This window comes from Mus pahari, chromosome 5 (genome assembly GCF_900095145.1).
Source record: "Mus pahari chromosome 5, PAHARI_EIJ_v1.1, whole genome shotgun sequence".
NCBI classification, from domain to species: domain Eukaryota; kingdom Metazoa; phylum Chordata; class Mammalia; order Rodentia; family Muridae; genus Mus; species Mus pahari.
In genome coordinates, this window is record NC_034594.1 from 109,860,267 (window position 1) to 109,883,510 (window position 23,244).

At 49.1% G+C, this 23,244-nt stretch overlaps 1 protein-coding gene across 4 annotated transcripts in view; it reads right to left on the reverse strand.

Annotated features, from left to right (window-relative positions):
* Positions 1 to 23,244, reverse strand: part of Nav1 (neuron navigator 1) — a 255,032-nt gene that overhangs the window by 162,310 nt on the left and 69,478 nt on the right. For all 4 annotated transcript variants that reach the window (XM_029538188.1, XM_029538187.1, XM_029538186.1 and 1 more), the window contains exons 2-3: positions 13,216 to 13,961; positions 8,518 to 8,621 (exon numbers count right to left, since the gene is read on the reverse strand). In XM_029538188.1, the coding sequence (XP_029394048.1) occupies positions 8,518 to 8,621; positions 13,216 to 13,928 (817 nt within the window). In that variant the 5' untranslated portion in view covers positions 13,929 to 13,961. The remainder of the gene's footprint in view (positions 1 to 8,517; positions 8,622 to 13,215; positions 13,962 to 23,244) is intronic.

Sequence of the window (23,244 nt, forward strand, 5' to 3'; positions counted from 1 at the left end):
AGAGAGAGAGAGAGAGAGAGAGAGAGAGAGAGAGAGAGAGAGAGAGAGAGAACCCCATATATTCAGTAGAGGCAGGCAAACTACTTGGGCGAGTATATGTCCTTTTTTATGATCTAACCCAGAGTCAAAGCAGATCTTCCATGCAATGTTGCTGTCTCAGGCTGCTGAATCACAAGGTTACATGGAACCGTGGAGATGATCTTATGCAACATTTCCCTCCAGGGAATAACTGGCCTATTTGTAACAAACCCTATTGCCTCACTGTGGGCCAAGTAAACCCCAAACAGAAGGGAAACACAAGGCCCACAGCTGAGGTTGGCTTGCCAACCCATCGATGACATCCTAGCACAGAAAATAGCTTGATGATCTGTATCCACAGACCAGATTTAGGTGGTCAGTAGACTGAGTCACCAAATGTCAGCCACATGTCCAGATAGATAACTGTCATCTGTCTCTGAGACACAATATCCATCAGTTTCTTAAGGAGGTTCGGAAGCTCCAAACAGTTAAAGATCACTGTATGAATAAAGAAACCTTAACAGGATGTGGCCAAGACACTGCTGGAGACAACTGGCCAAGTACTGCCCAGAGGAGACACTCCCATGCTGTGGCTGCTCTCGCTGGTCCACTGACACCTCTGGGCTTTTTTTTTTTTTTTTGTTAGATTTCTCAGTAAGGCATAGTATTCCATAGAGGGCTGCCATGGATTTGCATTTCAATTATTTTTAACCGCTCTCACTGGCAATTGGTGCAGAAAAATAGTTCTGCAAATCCTAGAAATAGTTCTTAGCGCAGTGGGCGGGGCTTTTAGAGCTGTGGGCGGGGCCTTCAGAGATGAGCCCTTCACCTTCTCAGAGTCCAGTCTTAGCTAAAGGAACTTGCCACTTCAGCACTTCCTCCTGCCTCTGCATGGACCCACCCGGCTTCTAAGGCAGGAAGGATGCGATGAGCTCACAGAATCCTGCTCCTGGCCGAACCTGTTTAGTATGGAATCCCAGGTTCCTTATGCCCGGCTTCCACTTCCACTGAGGTTTAGTTCCCCTTCAGTTTGGAAGTTCTCTTAGCTATCTGACCCCCATTTGCACTGCAGAACACCCTCAGTTTGTATTTCTGCCCTCAGTGGCAGTGGAATCCTTAAAAGAAGGTACAGGCTTGTGTGGTGGTGCATGTCCTTAACTCCAACACTTGGGAGGCAGAGGCAGGCAGGTCTTGTGGGTTCCAGAACAGTCTGGTCTATCTCCATAGCAAGTTCCTGACTAGCAAGTGCTACACAGTGAGGTCCTGTCTCAAGAAAACAAAAACAAAAGAAGGTATATCCAAGTATTTTTTTGACTTTCTCTTGTTCTCAGGGCTTTGGGTGCTCTGGGGTGAGTGACTGGAACTCACTGTCCCTTTCTTAGCTTCCTCTGGGCCTCCGTTCCCCTCAAGGCCGCACCCAGTGTGAACAGAAGACAGTGCCTATGTTCATGGCTCCTGTGTCTGCTACCTTACTCTTCAGCTTCTTGTCACAAGCTCCTTCTCTGTAAGTCTGCTGAACACCCTGGATGGGCAGAGCCAGGAGCTTTAATCCTCTTGCCAAGGGGGCCATGTGGAATATAAGAGGATATAATCCAGTTTCTGTGAGGCACCAGGACGAGGACAGCTTTGACCCCCTTGAGACAAAGCCCCTGTAGGTCCTTACCTACTCTGGGATTTCTGAGAGGACCACAGTACAGAGGTGCTAAGGAGGCTGGCCAGCTTTCACTGGGTGGGACAGAGCTAGGCTGGGGAGGTCCCTAAGATCGGGCCAATCTTTTACGCTCAGACCTTCCCCAAGGACTGCTGGTGAACACAGGTTCAACAAGGGGCTAAGGTTTCTGAGCAAAGCAAAGCAAAACAAAACAAAGCAAACCAAACAAAAACCAACAACACCAAATAACAAAAATAACTCAAGCAGCTGCCTACAGTTAAAGAGTGGCTCTCTCTACAGCAGCCAAGTACAAGACATACAGGATCTGGGGGTGAGGGCAGGGGTGTCATTCCCAGGAAAAACACAAAGGAAGGGTTACCCGTAACTCATCTACTCTCTAGTAGCAAGGACCCAGATAAAGGGGAGCGGCTCCAGACGACTTGTGATGGGGTTGTAAAACTTGACAGGCCTCTGGACAGTCTCACGAGTCTGGGGAGACCTATCTTCATGGCGGCCGGGATCATTCCTTGGGCAGGGGATTCTGGACTGTATAGGCAGCTAGAGGGGAGGACTGAGCACCAGGGTGCATGCATTCACTGCTCCCCAATAACTGCTTCAAGCTCCTGATGGCTCAGCCTTTCCACCATGAGGGACTGGAACTGTGCCACTACTGACGCTTCTAGTTTCTAGGGTGTCATGAGGCTAGAGCTCTACCCTGACCTCTTTGACAGGACACACAGGTCAGAGCAGAAGCATCGCTGGGGCACTGTGTGGATCCTGCACGGCTGCACAGCTCCCAACTGTATCCCAAACTCCTCAAGGACAGAAGGTCTTTGCCAATTGTGTTCAAACTTCTAGACTCATACCTGGTACATAGTAAGTGCATAACTAAAAGGTTGCTGTTGAATGTTAATTCCTTCTGGAGTTGGGCAAGCAGGGTTCTTAGTGTAGCAGAAAACAGGCAAGTGGGCCTTGCCTACTCTATGTACTGTGTTTTGAAAATTCAAAGTGGCAAACGCTGTGTGGAGCCACTCACACCTGCAGGAAGACTGATAGGAAGAGGGCCTGGCCCTGGGCAACACTGGGAAAGGGGACTCCAGGCTGCCTAGCTTCTGCAGTTCTTGATATTTGCTAAAATTGTTCCTACTGGGTTCAGTTTGCTCTGGAGATAAATCTCATTGCCAGCCAAATGCTGTTGGGAGGAGTCACTCAGTCTTCTCGCTCCCTCTCCCTCCTCCAAGCCGGCAGAACCCAGATCCCTCTCTTTCTATTTCAATCCCCTCTGGCAGCATACCTTAGATGACCTCCCTCCTCTAGCCTCTTCCTCTGGACCCCTCATGGAACCAGGCTCTGCTCCGCTGGCCCTCCTAACACTTCTCCCTCAGGCACCGACCCCTCACGGGGACTCAACATATCTTCTTCGACAAGGTCATAGCATCTATGGCTAAGTGTAGGGCACCCGAAGATGGACTGCCTGGGTTCAAATCCTGAATGGACCAAGTTGGGCAAAATCATTTAAGTACTTTATACTACAGTTTTCCCATCTGTAAGGTGGGGATGAAAAGGATAACACTTTGCTTGATAATAAATAATATTGGGCATACACTGAATAATTACTACGCACCGGTTTCTCTTCTAAGCACTTTACCTACATGGAAGTGCTTAATTTCCACTAACCTGTAGGGGAAGGTTTATTTATTTACTCACTCATTCCTTTAATACTGTTTTTAGAAACACAGTCTCCTATAGTCCAGGCTGACCTTGAACTCACTCTTTAGGCAAGGATGACCTTGAACTCCCCAATCTTCCTGCCTCCACCACCTAAGTACTAGGATTACAGGTGTGAGCCACCATGCACCCCAGAAACAACCAAAGTAATGGAGGCAGAGAGATTTTCTTCTCTAATGCTGTGCCACTGGCCAGCAGTGAGCTGAGAGGAAAGCCACAGAGCTAGGCTCCAGCCCTCATGCTGGATGGGGCTTGTTAAATGTGTTTTAACAACGCTTGCCTTACAGAAAGTCACAATAAGAGTCAGCTGCTGCTACAAGTGTTATTGCCCTCCACCCCGACTCCTAGAGGCCTCCTTGGTCCCAGATGGCTGTAGTGCTTACATGAGAAGGGTCTTAAGCTCGATCACACAGCAGCTTTCTCCTCTGCCCCACTAGAGGCACAGCACATAGCATCCACTCCAAACTCACTCTGTTTTCTGGTCAATTGTGTGCATGTCTCACTCCACGGATGGCTGGGGCATCAAGCTTATCTCGGCCCAGAGAAGTCCCCAGAGGACTGGGAACACAGCCGTGTGAACTCAGCATGAAATGACATGGACCCAGAATGACAGAGGTGCCAGCAACATCCTGACCCACTGGGGTTGAGGGAAATGACAGTAAGGTGTATGGCCTGCTGACCCCATTTTCTTCCCTACCGCTTGGCGGGGGGTGGGTGGGGCTACTGCAACTGAGTTGAGCTTAGACCACGTACAGTTACCACTGTGAGTCCTGGTGGCAGATGGCAAGGCCAGGAGATTCAGGGAGACGGGCGCGACCTTCAGGCAAGCAGAGCTCAAATCCTGACACAGCCTGGAGTGTCCCATCTTCAGACAGGTTTTTTGGTTTTTTTTTTTTTAATTTTTTAAAATTTTTTAAAATTTCTAACCTGAGCAACAAGTGTCAAAGAGAGCAACACAGAGTTCATAAAGGACTTCGTGAAAGAGGCGCCTGGTGCATGCTGACACATAGTAGGCATTCAATAAATGCTGGTCTTCATTATCATTTGGCTAGCTTCGTGTTTTGGGAACTGGGAGGCCATGGTCCATCTGCTGACTCACCACCATCAATCATAAGCATAAGGCCAATCCCTCCTCAGGGAGAATGAGGCCAAGGTCGAGAAAACTCTAAGGTCATGTGGTCTTTGACGTCTGCTCGCACCTCTGTGTCGCACACTGAGTGCAGAGCGATCTCTGCACCCTCTCCCAGAGAGCACAGTGTTCATTCTGTACTCCTCTCACAGACTAAGTCACAGTGGACATACTGTGCAAATCACAACAGCTTTCTTAGAATGAGTGCTCTGGGCCCCAATCCATAGGACATGAACTGTGGCTTAATGACAGTCAGGACACCGATGGAAAAGCCACCACCACCAAGTAAAATCTCCCAGCCCGAGGCCAACTGCGCAGGTCCCTCCCAGTCTACGTGTGTATCAACCCTCCTGTGGGACAGAGGCAGAGAGAAGAGCCTCTGGCTGGTTCCCCAGTGACGCATGTTTCTATGCGAGAAGATCTCTTCAGTGTGTGTCCACTTAACACTCATTCAAACATGCCACAAAGTGGAAGTAATTAGGGAATCCGTGTAAACCTCGAGGCGACCCTTTCTACTCCTGCACATGGCCTCGCACATGTGGGCCTGTGGCAGAGTCAGCCCTGGTTTCCTTGCCTGTTCAAATTAAGGTCTGAGGACGGCTGCGTGCAGAGAAAGCCGGGGGGCCGGAGGCGTGAGCAGAGGGACCCAGTGCAGAGCTGTCCCTGGGAGAACCAGGGGGGACTCTGGGATAGTCAGGGAACAAGAGTAAGCACCTGTGGCCAGGAGTCTTACACTCTTGCCCCCAGGGCAAAGCAGAAGGAACAGCTGGCTGTGGCTAGCCTTTGGTGCTTCGGAAGGCCATCATTCCCAACACTCCAGCATGGCAGCAAGGCATCATGGGAAAATTTCTTCCTGCTATATAAAGATCATAAAGTGCTTGTTTGGACTCTATTTCAGGCCAAGTAGGGTTATGTTTTGTTTTGATTTGAAGTGTGTTATACATCAGAGAGAACTCTCTGCCATTCTCCTTCTCTTTCCCTTCATGGACCCTGCACCTCCCCATGCTTATGAGCTGGAAGAGCAACACTTGAAATGGAAGAGCAAACCTGGCTTACACGGGAGGCACAAGTGACAGACTGCTCAGCCTGAGGTCCTTGCTCATCAAACACAGTGAATTCACCAACAGGCAGGGGCCACATGTATCTGAGCTTAAAGGCCCCCATCTCCCACAGGTTGGTACTAAAATATAGCCAACAACTAGGAAGTAGCTATATGGGATGTGCTCCAAGGCACCTGATTTTCGTTCCACAGGAAGTGGCAACAATGTGGGCCCTGCTGCAGTATGGTTTATGCATGCCCGGTGCAGCCTTTGTCAATCAGTACACCGGCAGGACACTGGGGACACAGATACTCCAAGAGAGTTTGCAGATTGAACCCCTAAACTGTGAACTCCTTGAAAGCAGGTTAAAGTCTTACTCGTTTTTTCTACAGCAAGTGTCTGACACAAAGAAAATGCTCACTGGACACTTGCTGACACAGAGAGTGACTCAGGACATGTCCCGCTTAAGTTCTGAAGTAAAAGAGCAAAACAAAGTGGAAACTCTGTTCTTTCCTTTCTTCCTCTCTCCCCACTTCTTCATCAAGCTCTGGAGAGTGTGGGGTCCCCCACAAAGAAGGCACATCTTAAATCTCTCCCTACCTAACCCATCAAAGAGCTCAGAGGATCCTCTGCAAAGATGTGTCTGTCACCATGACAACCAGCAAGGACCAAGATGGAGGCAGCCCCGTGAACCTTGATCCCTTCCCTAGGTGTCCCCGGGGGAGGCTGGTGCTTCCCATTGTTCTTGTGAATCTCATCCTTAGAGTTCTTTTTGCCTTCCCCGCAGGGATCACCTAACCTGGGATCTAGCGGACATTTTGAGATGCGACTGGAGAGGGTGGTCTTCAAGCTAACAAGTCAAAGGGCTTCCTAGTGTCAGCCTGCAGCAGATCTGAAAAGCAAAAGTCCTGGTCCCAGCTCACAGGGTCAGGATGAGTAAGGAGGGCCTGGCTAGGTGGATGGAGCTCATTAGCCTAACAATGTGGTACACACATAAGGAAGCCATTATGCTAACAAAACTGCAAATGTAAAAATAGAGCCGCACATAGTTTCCTGGTTACCACATTCTATTCTGATGCTCCATCAGTGCCTGTGAAATTCGGTTTACTTGTGTCCCTGCCATGCCCTGCTCTCGATGCATGTGTATTTATTGTGGGAGGAGGGGGTTTGCCCTTTAAATGCCCAGGCCCTGCCCCAGAACCCTCCTCTGCCAACCCCTGCTGTACAAAGTAAACGTGGTAGCTCTGCAGTCACTCCAAGATCACTGCTGTTGAACTCTCTAGAAATGGCTCCAAAGAGCAGTTCACCTTCCCACCTGCCCAGCAGGGAAGAGAAGACACAGCTGCATGCTACCCATGCCAAAGGATATCAAGGCCAGGCTGTGAGCTAAACTGTAATTTGCCCACTGGAGCAGGGCACAGAAACGAAGCTGTAAGACCAACCTTCAGGACAGCCTTGGGTCTCTAAAAGCAAGTTCATGATGGACCGGCAGTGTCAGTGGTACCGCATCTGTCTGGCATGTACAGGTCCCTGGGTTCAAGCCTCAGCACTACAAGCAAAATCAAGTTTATTGTTTTTCATGGAGCAAATTTCCTTGGCTTGGGACACTGACGGATAGAGCATGCTTCCTGCAGTGTGCTGTTATGTGTACTTTGGTATTAGGCATTGTTGAGTTCTAAGGTATATTTTTCTGTTTTAATGTTTGCAAGGAACAGCACAAACATAAATGCCATCGGGAGTTTAGAATGTGACTCTCTGAGGTCCCAGCCAATGGGTCACAAGGCACTTGGTCATTCGTTCAGCATGCACTCATTCAGGGAGGTACTTGGAACTGGAACAAGCCTACGGCTGAGTTTGAAATCAAGGGTCTTCTCAGTCAGTCTCTGGTCTTTCGGTTTGTTAACAAACTGTGTGGGTGGCAGGCACACAGTGTCACCGAGTGACACTGTGATTACAGGGACACAGGGAAGGGTAAGTGTGTGGGAGTAACTTGTTATTACGGTGTTCCTAGGAAGGAGACAGGTGTTGGGCAGCCAGGCTGGTAGCTCTGGACTGCCACCCTGGCTCCCAGCACCTTCATGTTGAACTGGGCTTTACTACAACCTGTCTTTCTCTCTCCCAGCTTGTCGCCTGTCTACTGTGATCTCCCCGTGACATGCACAGAGATTCTCACTATCCAAGCACTTGATAAACATGACCTTGTCCTCCCCCCCATACCCCTTCCCCCCAAACCCCACCCCTGTGGCACCTTCCTAACCTGACCCTGAAGTGCTGTTAGACTCAACAGCTTTACTCTGAGTTGAGTCAAGCAAGGGGGATATCGTCCTGGTAGTTCACAGATTAGTATCTCACATCAAGAGATAGACCTGAGGGCAGAGGAGGTGGCTCAGCAGATAAAGGCACCTGTTAGCAAGGCTCATGACCTAAGTTCAAGTTCAATCCTGCAAAGAACCAATTCTTACAAGTTGTCCTCTGACCTCCATATGTGCCATGACACAGGCACACACACACACACACACACACACACACACACACACACACACACACACACACAAACACACATACATTTAATTTTTTGAAAATTTAGGGCTGGCTTTGTGGCTAGCCTGGTCTTCATAGCAAGTTCTAGTCCAGCCAGGGTTACATAGTAAGACCTTGACATTCACACACACACACACACACACACACACATGCACGCACACACACGCACACCCTTCCCCCAAAAAAACAAAAACAAAAACAAACCTGTTTTAAAATAGATAAATTTAAGCTGGGTGTGGTAGCACCATCTATAATCCCGGTGCCGGGGCTGACCTGGGCTCTTTAATTTGGTCCTATCACAAAACAATAGAAAAGAAGCCCGTCCTAGACCCAGGCCACTTCTACCCCTCAGAGATAAGGAGAGTCCAGACAGCAGCTCTTATATAGGAAATCTTTCCCAGGGTACTTACCCATGCAGGAAAAGCCGTCCTCAGTTCTGCTAGGGGGGCTGGTATATCCATCAAGGACCCAGCTTTCTTGAGGCACAGGAGCAGGTTCCTGGTCTGTCTGTAATCTGTGGGATGAGAAAAGGACAGGTTACTCATAGCCTCAAAGCCCCTCTGTGGAGCTTGGCAAACCCTTTTTGAGCTTGGGTCCTCTTTTCTACAATGTTGTGAGCTCTCTGAGCCTTCTGGGGATGTGTCTACATGCAGACACCCTAGCAAGCAGCAGAGCTGGACCAGGAAGGCGGCGTCTCCAAGGGCACGGGAATGTTCAACATCTGTTGCCCTTTGCAGCCCAGCAGTCTACACTATTCACAGAGCAGGAAGATGCCCCAGTAGCTCCAGGCTGGGAGTCTTCTGTCTTGCTGTGATTCTCGCCCTTAAGATGGTCATGTCTGCTCAACAGAGAGCGTGACAGCAGGGAAGAGCTGTCTGAAGTCGAAGCCAGACTCCTGGTACTCAGAGGGCGTTTGCTCACCTCAAGCACACGAGGTCAGGAATGGAGGAGTAAGCTTAGCCTGAGCCACAGTGACTCTTGGGAGGGCAAGGTCAAGCTAGGCCCATGGTGCCAACAGGAAGGGAGGGTGAGGTCTCTGGGCACTGGCTACCCAGTGCACAGACCTCAGAACACAGTCCCAACCATACAACCGCTCCAGGAACAAAGGCTGTGGGCGCTCTCCTTACATGCAATTACCCTGGGCTCAGAACAGTCCCGCCTACCCCCACATCCCCGCCCCAATGTCACCAGCTAAATGGACCCTTTGGCAGCTTGGCAGGAGGGGGAAGGGAGGTTTGTGCAGACAAGAGGGGAAATTGACAGGCTGGGCCAGGGGACCCTGGGAGTCTCTAGCGCTGCTGCTATTTATCTCTTAGGTTTTCACTTTTTCCAATACCTCCCTGTCTGGGACTCTGAATTCAGCTCCGCCATGAGCTCACTGTGTAACCCAAGCGACCATCTTCCCCTCTCTGAGCCTGGCTTTCATCAGGAGGGGGAGATGACCTCTGAAGGGCCGGCTTAGAGTTACAGTCTGACTGTGTTTGCAGGAGAGGTCTGTGACTATAGCTGCCTTGCTCTAAGCCATCTGGGCAGTTTTGGGGTGTTAGGTGCCTGCCAGCCCTCAGATGGGTACCCAGCACCAAATGAGGCCGAGTGGAGTGAACTGAGAAAGCAGGAGGTCTCATGCTGGCCTCCTCTGGGAGGTGCTTGATACGGTGGGCACACTCAATCTACCCACGTACACAGCAGTCAAGGGCACAGGCGAAAATGAGACTGTCGTTTTCTTGGGAAAAAAAACCTAGCATGGGCATGCAGCATACTGTTATGAACATGACAGAACATTTTGTGGAGGCAAAGGAACTCTATATAACCTATTAAAGGTTTCATTGGATAGCATCATATATAAAGAGATAGGCAGTGTCTGTCTTAGAGCATATAGGTGCTTCCCGGCTCTGACTGTCACCAGTCTACCGCCACCATTGTGTTACAAGGGCAGACGAGACTGGATCATCTGTAAGTACCAGGAACCCCAAACCTAGGAGCATGGAGGGAGGTAGCCTTTGCCTCTTTGCTTTTAGTTAGCTCTGCACATGTGTCTATACCTGCCAATATTTCCCTATATATCAAGGGGCTTGTCATACTTTTCAGCCCGAAAGGACAGGACAACAGAGTCAGGGGGAGGAGGCTGAACCAAAGGAGAGAAAATCCACACTGGTGACTTCAATGACCCTACACTCCTGACACCCTTAACCAACTCCTTAACTACAGTCTGACCCAAGACACGCCTGAGGACAGAAGGCATGCACTATCAGAGAAAGGAAGCCCTTGGTAAGTGGGAGGACAGAGGATTCTGATACAGATGAGGTGACCTGTCACAGGAACACACAGGGAGTTAAGGAGGAAGCTGTGATGGAATTGGATGTGAGACCAAAACCTGGAAGATGGCCAGAGGGACATTCTGCCTTCTCGGGCCCCTGGAGGAAGGGCATCAAGAGGAGGTGAGAAGTGGGAGGTGGGAGGCAGTTGAGTATCTGGGATGGCCACACCCAGAATTTTGAAAACATAAGCCTGAGAGGCAAAGTGAACCATGGGTAATGAACTTGTTTCCTGGACTGTGCCGGACAGGAAGAGGGCCCCCATTAATCTTTGCTTCTGCATTCACCTGAGGTTTTACAGAAGCCCAAGGTGTTGGGGGTGGAGCTAGATTTCCAGGAAAACAGGATGTCTATGGATTCTAGGGAACAGATGGCACTTCCTTGGCTCTAGAGCTTAGATGGGTGGCCCAGCCAAGCTCTTGGCAGAGCTGGTCCATGGCAGCAGCTCTCGGCCAAGCACGGTGTGTGGAGATCCAGCCCATCTGCCTACAGCATGCTGGGGTATCCTCCATCCAACTCTTACTTGAGCTGTGACCCATCTTCCAACCACAACTGAGGGCCCGAGAAGTGCACAGTTGGTCGGTAAGGACAGCTCTTCCCGGAGAGGTGTAACAATCCCGTTTCTGTTAAAAAATGCAAACACGCAGCCCATGTTTGCGGATCGGTGGAAGCACGGCTCTGTTTAAGTTGCATTAAAATGTTCAGAGGGAAACAGTCTGACCTCTTTGAAAAATGCCAGACTGTAAATATACCAGGGGACTTGTAGGGTGGATAATATAAAATCTTAGACTATTTAATACCTAGACACTTTTTCCCAAAGAATGAATTCGAAATGAAGGGAATTGGGTAGGAGAGGAGAGTCATAGTCACCAGGGAGTCATTTAGCTGTTAGGGAAAAAGCCATTCAAAGGAAGGCGGGGGTTTGGTAGTAGAGCCCTTGCCTAGAACGCTAGTGGCTGTGGGTTTGACGTCCAATAAAAGAGAAACAAAAGGAAGGCCTTCCCTGTGTCTGTGCTTCTTGTTTTAATTTTAGCTTCAGAATCTCAGATAGAGAAAGAAAGGGGACAGATGTGACCTGTCCCTTAGAGAAAGGGACATCGGTGCATTGAGTCTGTAGGTACAGTCAGGCAGAGGGGCCGGCCTAGCTGAGAACTCTCCTGGGCTGTGGAATCAGCTGGGATCCTGTAGTAACTCCCTCCCTTACGGCAGTTTGTAAGCCTTTCTTGCTGTTGGAAAGTTCTTCCTATCCAGCTTCAAATCTATCTTGAGCCACTCTGACACTGAGTCAGCTCTCTGGAGCTGCCCCAAGCAAACCAATTCATCTTACAACGTGACAGCCTTTCCCATATTTGAGAACAGCTCACATGCCATCCTGCACCTTCTCTTTCCAAAGCAAGCGAACTTCCTCACGTCCTCTAATCATTCTTAAAACACCTCTGCGGGACTCCTCGCTAAGCTGTCAGCCTTTTTCTGAACACGTTTCAGTGTGTCGACGTCCTTGTAAAAAAAACATGGTGTGCATAACCGAATGTAGTATTGAAAATGAGGCCTGACCACACAGAGAATAGAGTGGATATTAATTTCCTTGTCCCAGGTCCCAACACCTACTACTGTGATATAAGGTTGCACAATCTTGTCTAGAGATCTAAACACACATGAGTTGACCTATAGTGAAGAATGAGATGCTTCTAAGGCCCCCGCCCTTCAATTGCTGTGATGTCTCAGAGTCCCCAGTACTCAGGGGCTGATGCAAAATACAAATGGACAGCTGCTTCCTGTATTAGCATAGGAGTTGTTGGGGGTGGGGTGGGGTGGGGGTGGTACACAGAAAGTTAGTATAGTCAGGAAGGGGTTTAATTTGCATCTGAGCATTTCTAACCTACATAGTGATTAGTAATTAAAGTTTAGTTTACTTAATGTGGTCATGTTAGTAAAGAGTTATTTTTTACTTAAAAAGCCTAGTTGGCTAAGTGTTATTCTAGGCATTTAGCTTGCCATATGTGCAAGCTGGGGAGGTTGGCACGTTGACCACGCTGCTGCGAATGTGCAGCCACTGCCAACAACAATAGTACCTGCCTCGAGACTTAAGAAGTAGTACTGGCCGGGCAGTGGTGGCACACGCCTTTAATCCCAGCACTTGGGAGGCAGAGGCAGGNTGAGTTCCAGGACAGCCAGGGCTACACAGAGAAACCCTGTCTCGGAAAAAAACCAAAAAGAAGTAGTACTGACCGCCAATCCACCACACATTTAAACAGGTATAAGGCCTCGTGACAAGCACTGCAAACAAGCAGGTGAGGGGAGGAGAGATAGACAGACAGACAGACACAAGAATGCTAGGAGAACAGCACAGTTGGGTCTATGCTCAAGCAACTGAACTCAACGCTCAAGACAACACCGTTTGTCTAACACACCGTGGTAGCAAACAGCCTACACAAATTTGGCCGGTCAAAAACACCTGCTGACACACCTGCCTGCGTATCTGACTGCTTAAACATCTTTAATACCCAAATATAGACTCATCATTTCCAAGAGAGTGTGAAATGGCCGTTTTAGGATACTCTTTCGAGTCCCTGTTTCTTGTCAAGGCCCAGAGGGGAGAAAAAACAGACTTCAGATTACAGTCCTATCTCCATTGTCTCCGCACCCCCATGTCTCCATCCATCCCCTTTCCTAACTTGTGGTGTTCTCCACCCACTGTTTGTCAGTAAAGCCTCTGATCTCTGAGTTTGGCCCTTGATCTCAACACAGTTCCCCCTTTTCCTCCCTGCCTGCCCCCCCTCCCCCCCAGCTCACCTGTACTGGAAAGGGGCTACCGTGGCTGTGATTGGCTGGCTCTGCGGATGGGCTGAGGAAAAGCTAATGACCCCAGGAGTAGCGGAGGGGCGCATGCTCTGCACAGGGCTGCACACTGGAGAGAAAGTCCCGGAAGCTTCCCCTTCATCGGGCTCCAGACACCTAGGGGTCTTGGAATTGATGTTTCTTTGATCTTTTCCCTGGAAGCCAGGAGGCATCCGACCTTCAGGAGGTCCTGGAATTTGTGTTTCTCCATGACAACTTGTCTGGGGCGGGCTCCTTCCTCTGGTGTGGCGAACTGGAATTCCTTCCAGGGTCTTCTTCCTCTGGGTGCTTTGTGTCTCCCCAGCTCTTCTGGATCCTGCCTGACTGGAGAGGGCTGTTTTGGGGGTTACCCTGGGGCTGTTCCAGGGGGAGCTGGGAAGGCTTTCTACACTCCCAGCCAGTTCCCTGGCTGGCCCTGCAGCCCTGGGGGTTCCTCTCCCCCTGTAAGTCTTGGGGGATGAGTTTCTAGAAGAGACTGCAGCCTTGCCCCTTCTTGGGGAGGCCCCTCGCTGGGGACTCAGGGCCAGGTCAGCAGCCTGTTGGCGAGGCCGCAGCTGGGGAGACGCGCCTGGGGTGTGAATCCTGGTCTGGGAGGAAGCTCGAGGCACGGGGATAGAGGAGGCATAGTGTGGGCGGCTGGCGGAATTCATGCTGGCCATCCCACTCATGGTCGGTGGCAGAGGTAGGGCGGCACTAGGATCCTGCAGAGAGAGGACAAAAGGAGACTGTCAGGTAAAGTCCCAAGTCCCTGTCCCTAGTATATAAGAAAGATGTTGGCATTGAAAGAGAGCCCTGGGTTTCCTGCCTGACTCTAGACAAGTATGCCTGTGTGTGAAAAGGCTCTGAGACCATGCTCTACATGGGGGCTTTGCTTAGGTTCCTTGAGTCTGCTCCCCTCCAACAGACTCACCTCACAGGATCCATGGCATCCCGAGGTCTCAAGACGCCTCCCGAGGGCAACACAATATTCTTCTACATGCCAGTGGCCCCAATGATATGTCGACCACAGTTCCTCCCCCAGCTCAGAAACTTGTCACTCATGAGCCTGTCTCCATGAGGCACCGAGTCAGCTCTTCCCACTCTCTTACCTTCCTTCTTCATGAGCTCTCTTTTGGTCCTCCTTGCTTTCCCCACCCCCACAACCATGGAGGAGGCGGGGGTTGAGCTGGATCCTCATCTACCTCCTGTCCCAAGAAAACTGTTCTCTACCTCTTCTTGCCCCATACCTGTAGGTCAAAGCAGCTGCCTCAGGTAACCCCCTGTCTTTGTTGTTGTTTTGTTTTGTTTTTCAAGGCAGGGTTTCTCTTTGTAGCTCTGGCTGTCCTGGAACTCGCTCTGTAGACCAGGCTGGTCTCGAACTCAGAAACCCCCCTGCCTCTGCCTCCCAAGTGCTGGGCTTAAAGGTGTGCGCTACCACTGCCCAGCTGGTAACCTCCTGTCAACAGCCCTTCATCCTTCTCCTCAACCTTGATCCATTATGGATCCCACTTCTCTTCCAGATCTCTCCCTCCCTCCCTCTCTCCCTCCCTCCCTCCCTCCCTCCCCTGGCTCACCAGTTCTGCCATGCTAATCAGTGAAGTTATTACTCTCAATTCAAAGAGAATTTGTAGCACTTTACAAAGACACATGTAATAAAATTCAGATCAGTTAGAGTTAAACCTTAAAACAAAATCAAAATATAAGAACTTACAGACTACAGACACAAACTCGTCTATAAGTCTGTTATAGGAAAGAACTTCTTAAGTGCCACATCAAAGGCAGATATAATCAAGGAAATGCCAATAGATTTTTGAATACATAAAAGTTAAAATCTCTATAAGGATTTTTTAAAAAACAGAACCTTTTGCAGACATTCAAAAAAACTACAGAGCTACCTGCTAAAAGTGTGAGAAGCCAAGAGCTATTGCCTCAAAAGACGGGACCTTTAGCGTGTGATAGAACGGAGGGTAAAAACAGGACCTTCACTATGTGATAGAAAGGAGGGTAAACAATACACAGAAAACCTCACAGAAGCATCATGCAGTCATTCAAAACAAAGACAAGGGCTCCGTTTCCATCTTTGCATCCTGGCCTGGCCTGGAACCGGGTAAGTAGACAGGACTAAACTTCACAGAGGTGAGGGTGTCAGACTCCCACGTGCTTGGAATTAAAGACATGCACCACTAGGCTGCACTTCCATTCAAAAATTTTAAAATGCAAATTAAACAGACTCTCATCTGTTGGTATCGAGTTCACTATCTTAATGAATATTATAACATGAACTGTTGATAAGAGCACCAGGCCCTTTATCCCACTGTGGGAACATTGGCACATCTAGAAAATTGTCCTAGGAACATGATTAAAGATGTGGGCAAAGATTTATGTACAATGCATTGTTGCCTTTTTGCAGGATAAACTGTTGTCACTGTGACAGTGGTGACAAGGGGCTTTGTGAACTGTGTCTACCTGAGGCCAGCCAGCCAGTCACTTTCATGCGGACAGAAGCAGTCAGCAGCAGACTGGGGTTGTTTACGCCTCTGAGCTGTGACTGGGGACCAGTCTGTAAGAAGTCAGCTCAGGAGGTTGAACAGGGGTAAGTTTGTAGAAGCAGCTTGAAGGCTCTGAATCAGAGCGTAATCAGGCTCGATTTCCCGGCAGATGACAAGAAAGAGAAGCCATGCCCTCTCTCCTTTCCTCTTATTCATACTTTGGTGGCTTGATGCCATTACTGAATGAGCTAAAGTACCTTCCACCTGCTCCATTAGAGGTGATTAGCAAAGCCATGTGCATTCAGGAACCATGACAAGTTCTCTGCTGTCCCTCCAGTGTCATTACCTACAGGACCACAGCTAAGGCTCACCTGGTTCCTATTTCCCAACTCTGCACCCGGAACCCGCCCACCAGGAAGTGGTCCTGCAGGAAAGGACAGATAAGTCCCCTCCCTGTGGTGGTTTGAATATGCTTACAGGGGCATTGATGTTAAAGGTGTGGCCTTGTTGGAGGAAGTATGTCACACTGTGGGGATGGGTTTAGAGACCCTCCTCCTAGCTGCTTGGAAGTTAGTAGTCTTCCCCTGGCTGCCTTCGGAACAAGATGTAGAACTCAGCTCTTCCAGAGCCATGCCGGCCTAGATGCTGCCACGTTCCTGCCTTAATGATAATGGACAAACCCCTTGAACCTGTAAGCCAGCCCCAATTAAATGTTGTCCTTATAAGAGTTGCCTTGGTCATAGTGTCTCTTCACAGCAATGGAAACTTTAAGTCACTCCCAAAGAAATCTAGGAGGAGCTCAGGCAAGTACTGCCTGTACCTGCTAGAACATGGGAAAGTATTCAACCTGCCCAGGCTTAGCCTGAACAAATGAAGGCAGGATAATATTGACAAATACTGAGGTACAGACCCTGAGTCCTTCAGCTTTAGTTCATGGCCCTAGTGGGGTTGAGAGTAGATTTAGTCTGTCACCCTCCTTTGACCCAGCCCTACTCACCCTTTAGAGGTCAGCTACATGCTGACCCTGCCTAGAACACTGAGCTGTGCCAGGCTCTGAGATGTTGAGCTAACCAGCAGTCCACTCACAGCAAAAGCTTTAGACTGCTGTACCCAAGCTCAAGACGTGGCACGTCTATGGTTTGCCCCCATGGTCAGCTGCTGCATGGCCAATTTCTGCGCCCATTGTTAATCCCAATCCAAATACAATGTGAGGACCAAATCCAGTTAGGCCTCTCAGACCATCATCCCTCTGGAAACTACATCTTTAAGAGAATCTAGAAATTGTTTCTTGGTTCAGAGTGTCTCCAGGGTGTTGCCTCTTGATTCAAATGCCATCCCAGCCCCCCAGTAGGAGCCCAGCTTACCGACCTTATCTGCCGGGGCCCTCCAGCTCCTAGCCCTGCAGGGCCCAGTCTAGACTTCCTTGTCTCAGATGTCTCTATACTCTCTGGCTAGGGCTGGCCCGATTTCCAGCTCTCACAGTCCAAAGGCCAGGCTGCTTCTAGCTCCCTTGCTAATGGAGTACACCCACACCCCGCTGCTTTCACTAGATCATCATTTTTTAAAAAGCATGATGGGAGAGGACTTTTAAAACAGCACCTTGGTAGGTCCCTGGGGCCCCGCCCTGCCTCTCCACTGCAGTAGGGACCTTGCTTGACCCTCCTCCTCAGAAGGTAGTCTTTTAAGAGACTGGAAGCAGGTGACGGTCATCGTCCTAGGCGACAATGAGAGAACCACATTAGCCTCAGAGTAACAGAGAATCACTCTCCAGGCAGCAAATTATTGTAGCCTCCTTAGTTTGCCTTTGAGTGTGCATCTCCAGGTGCCAAGCATCTGTAAGGGGAACTCGAAGGATGCCCAGCACACACACCTGCCCTCACCAAGCTATTCTCTATGTGTCGGGGAAAGTCTCTTAGTGAAATATCATTTCTAATCCTCACAACAACCTGAAAAGGTAAGTTCTACTATTCCCCTTTCACCAGACAGGAAGATGATGCTGTGGGTAACTGAGTTAGGCCAAGATATACTGGCGATGAGGGAGGACTCTGTGGATCGACAGGCCACATTCACCACCAGTAGTGCCCTGCCTCAGCCTCCACACTCCCTTTTCCATGATGGACTCCCTCCTTGCTGGAATGGCTGTTTTGAGTCTCTCAGAGATAGAGCTGGGGAGGCAGACTTAGTCCATAGGTTTGAAACTAGAGCAGAAGAGAATCACTCATGGGTTTTGTGTGTGTGTGTGTGTGTGTGTGTGTGTGTGTGTGTGTGTGTGTGTGTGTGCGTGTGTGTGCGTGGCTTTCCTTCTTTTTTTCTCCCAATGTTCCTCATATCTTACACATTCCCTGCCCCTTCACTCTGTTTGCCGTGGGAGAGTGGATAGGGGCATGAAGCGGGGAGGGGGAGAGATGATGGATGTAACCCAGCCTAGCCATAGGTCTAATATGCCTAGTTGGTGGCTCGTGATACATGTGGGCTAGGGTAGAAGCTTACATGATGGCTAACCTTGGTTGTCAATGCGATTGTTTCTAGAATCAACTTAAACCCGAGCAGCTGGGCATCGCCATCAGCTGGGCATCACCGTCAGGGGTTTAGTGGATTGGACAGTTTAAGACAGGAAGAGCCACCCTACGTATGGACGCATAAAAAGATGTGGAGGAAGGATGCTTTGCTTTTTGCCTGCTTGCCTTCACTCTTGCTGGCAAGTTCATCTATCCTGCTGCTAAGGCATTCCTTTGCTGGTATCAGAACCTACTTCTATGGGGTTCCAATGTACACAGAAGCCCAGCACCTCTCTCAAGATCCTCTAGGTCTCTAACATCAGACATCCAGTCTCATGGACTGAAGAACTACATGATTCTTGGTCTTTCTGTCAGGAGATAGACATTGCTGGGTCATCTGGACCACAGCCTATAAGCCACTCTGATGAATCCCATAAATACAAGTGGGATTTGTTGAATGAATAATATGAATATATTAATGAATGACTATAAATGAATGAATATATGTATATACTCATTCTGTCAGTTCTGTTTCTTTAGAGACCTCTGACTAATACAGCTTAGGAGAAAGATTGTAGAAATGGGGGGCTGCATGGAGAAAGACACATGGGGGGCACTCTGGACAGTGGTGCCTCCTGAGGTCATAAACAGGTCCAGATATTTTCTCTCGGAACACATCCAAGTGCCTGCTAGCTGTGGCACCTACTGTATTCTTAGTGAGCCATATGATTTGGGGGATTCTGTACTTGCTCTGGGGCTCACTCTGGCTCCTGTTCTGTCCTCACTTCTCATTGTTTGGGTCCTGAACAGGCAGAGTAAGGCGAGGCTGGGGAGATGCTTGACTTTATTCAAGGTGGCTACTAGTACCATCATCCTTCACGACACCTTCACAGTGCATCTCAGGAGGAAGGTCAAGGGCAGAAGAAAGCCGGGGATGGAGCTGGAAGGGGAAGCAAGGGAGCCAGAGGGAGGGAGGGAGAGAGGAGAGAGAGAGAGAGAGAGAGAGAGAGAGAGAGAGAGAGAGAGAGAGAGAGAGAGAGAGAGAGAACCAAATCACTAAGCACTCTGATCTGAAACTTCCTACTTCCTTTGGTCTCAGTGAAGAAGAACAAGGTCCCAGGAGTCCCTTAGTTCCCTCATTCTGAGGATCCCCATCCTCAACCAGTTACATGAGGGAATTGGTATTCCCTCTTTCAAATAGCATCCCACTTTCAAAAAGGTTCTTGGCATGATCTCTTTGTTTAGCATTCACACACCCTTAGCTGGGCACCTTCCATTTGCCATGTGCTTTGCCAGGTACTCTGTCCATCAAGATGGCAGACACCCAGGTTCTGCTCTCAAGGACTGAGAGATACACCAAGGATCCTGTACAGTGAGCCCTGTAAGAGGCAAAGGGAAGCACCACGGAGACATCATGGCCAGAAAAGGATGTGGAATCTAGTGAAGGCTCATTGGAGAGGCTGCAACAAGGCTGGCAATTGACAGTCTTGGAAATGGTGGCTTGGGACAGGGTTCCACACACCCATGGGTTTGTCCATCAGTTCCACCATTCAGACCCTGCTCTTCAAAGAGATTCACTACCACAATGATGAAGAACAAAGCTGGGAGTCACCAAAGCTTCTGGACCCCAAGTCTGGCTCTGGCTTTTGCTTTTGGTGCATATGACCCCTGGGAAGTTTTAGAACTTGGGTTTTCCATTCTACAAAGTGAAACCAAGACCAGCACCTACCCTACTAACACAGTTTCAATAAGTAAGTTAGTTAGATGCAAAGTAAGTAAGTTAGAACCGTGCCTTGTCGAGCATTCAACAAATACTGTTGTTAGGCCCTCAAAGACAACTCTCTGTCCATCTCTTTGTCTCTAATATTTTATCACTAGTATTTGTTTATCTGTTTGAGACAGAAGTTCACATATTCTAGTCTGAAACTCATTGCATAACCAAGGATGACCTTGAATGTATCATCCTCCTGCCTCCACTTCCCATTCACTGGCATCACAGATAGCAGCCTCCCTGTCTGGTTTATTCAGTGCTAGAGATCAAACCCAGGGCTTCTTGTATGCTAGGCTCTGCTACCCTACGCCCGCAAATAACCTTCCGTATCTAGTGTCCCTCATCCAGTGTTCCCAGGATGGAGGCTGAGCTGCCTGATTCTCCTGTTAGAACTCTTCAGCAGGACATGCACGACCCACACTAGGTAAGATGTCACCAAACTGTCCACCAGAAAAGGGGGAGGAGACTGAACAGGTTGAAAACCATGCCATGTCACACTAAGTGTAAAGACTTCCAGTGCTCCGGAAGGCTCACCAGTCCCTGCTCTGTGGCTTTAGACAGGTCACGTTCTCTAAGCCTGGAGTCTTCACCTGCAAAGTCTGCTCATGGGCTTTCAGGAAGATTAAATGAAGGAATAAAAATAAGACACTCGGGGGCTGGAGAGATGGCTTAGCGGGTAAGAGCACTGACTGCTCTTCTGAAGGTCTTGAGTTCAAATCCCAGCAACCACATGGTGGCTCACAACCATCCATAACGAGATCTGACTTCCTCTTCTGGAGTGTCTGAAGACAGCTACAGTGTACTTACATATAATAAATAAATAAATCTTTAAAAAAAAATAAGACACTCAGTGGTGGTGACAGGAATTACGTCAGAGAGAACATCTGTCCCTCCTCCAAATTCAGATGCCTGATGTCCTGTGGGTAAGCCAAGGGGGTGGTGGCCTCTGGTAGAGCAGTGCCAGGACCCTAGCATGGTGTATGGCCCTCTCACCAAAAAATTCCAGCTTGATCACTCCACCCTACCCCCTTTTGTCTATACTCCAACTGTCTACTCTCACACACTTATCCTGGTGCGACAAACACATATTTAAAGCTTATTTATTTTTAAATATTATGTGTGGGTGTGGGTGCATGTGAGTGCAGGTGCCTGTGGAGGACAGAGGATCCACAGAAGCTGTAGTTACAAGCAGTTGTGAGTCGCCTGGTGCGAGTCCTCTCTGAGAGCCGGAAGTGCTTTTAACCCACGAGTCATCTCTCCAGTCCCTTATATGTTATTTTTAAACTAAACTCTTTTTAAGTTGCCTTTCCAGGCTGCATGTCTGACACCATTCTAAACATTCCACCTGCAATGACTTGCAATGTCCTACCAATTGGTGTCACCACCGTCCCTACTTCAGAGGCACAGACTATGGGGAGGTTAAGGGTCTTCCTCGGGATCACAGAGCTTACAGAGGGCAGAGCTGGGTGACACCTAGACAATCCAGCTAGCTCCTGCATCTATGTTTGCAGCTAGCCCCCTGCATCTGCTCACCCAGCAGCTGGAACCTGCCTCCTTTCCTGCCTCCACCCAAGCTCTTCAGACTGTTCACTCAGGCCCAGGCCGCATCAGGACAAATGCCAGCTAACTGGCTTAATGCTCTGCAAATCCCAGAGCCAAGAAGTATTTTGGGCCTATAAATATTTCAGTCTAGCTTAGAAGGTGGTGAGAACCTAAACGCTAGCTCCCTCCATTCTGCAAGGCCTGGGACAGGCGTTGGGGAGGAAGGCGGTCCCTTGGGAGGCTGAGGAACTATCCAGATGGCTAATTCTAGACCGTCTTTCCTCCGCCCAACTTGCCCTTGAGCGGCAGCCCGCAGTCTCTGCAGGGTGGGACCGGCCGTGGTGCTGATAGGACAGCTCCTCCCGCAACTACCGGTTAAAGGAGCCACAGCTCTTTGGAGGAAACAGTTAAGATGCCCATTTCACAAGGTCGGAACATCTTAACCACACTATGAAGAGTATAGGTATATTACTTTGAAATAAAAAAAAGAAAGGGTGGAGGAAAAGAAAGGAAAAAAGGAAGAAAGGGAAAGGGGGGGGAGAAGAAGCCTGGAGCATTCCGCATAGTACAGAGCGGTAGCTAAATGGAGATTCCGAGCCGGCTTGAATTTGCCACGCCCCCCACTGCTATGCAAATATGGGCACTGATGCTTTGTGCCCACGGTATAGAAGCAGCCCGGAGCACTAGATATACAGACAGGGGGAGTTGTGAGAAAGGGTACAAGAGTCTCACTCTTACACAGTGCTGCCTGTTAGTAAGGCAAATCCTCACCACAGTTCTGACCTTGCTTTGCCATTTCAAAGCAGTACAAACCCTGCACAGAAGGTTTCGTTTCTGACCTACACTTCATTTTCATTTGAGTATCATTAGGTCAGTTGATTTATGCAGGACTGGAGTGGAGTGGATATGTCAAAGCTGGGCAGCAAATTTTCCTATGTTTAAAACGATGGCAGGGGGCTGGTGAGAAGACTCAGCAGTTAAGCGTATACTACTTGGGCAAGAGAAATGGGTCGGTGGTTAAGAGCATGTACGTGTTCTTGAAGACAGCCTGAGTTTGATTTCCAGCTTCCACATCAGGCAGCTCTTGACAACCTGTAACCCTAACTTCAGGAGATCTGATACCCCTCCAACCCCCTCAGACACCTACACATAATGAGTAATTATTAAAAAGAAGACAAAACATACTGTTCTTTCAGAAGACCCAAGTTCTGCCTCCAACATCTACACCATGCAGTTCACAGCTGCCTGTAACTCTAGCTCCTGGGAATCTGATGCCACCCCCTGCACCCACTGGGATGTGCATTCAAGTGCACACACCCACACATAGACATACACATAATTTTAAAACAGGCTGGAGAGATGGCTAAGTGGCTGAAAGCACTGGCTCCTCTTCCAAAGGACAGGGGTTCTAGTCTCAGCACTCATGTGGTGGTTCACAAATATCTATAGGACCGGTCTTGTGGGATCTCAAGCCCTTTTCTGGACTCAGAGGGTATTAGGTATGCACATAATACACAAACATACATGTATGTAAACACTCAGAAAATAAAAATACATAAAATAAACATGTCGGGCTGGTGAGATGGCTCAGCGGGTAAGAACACCCGACTGTTCTTCCAAAGGTGCAGAGTTCAAATCCCAGCAACCACATGGTGGCTCACAACCATCCTTAACAAGATCTGACTCCCTCTTCTGGAGTGTCTGA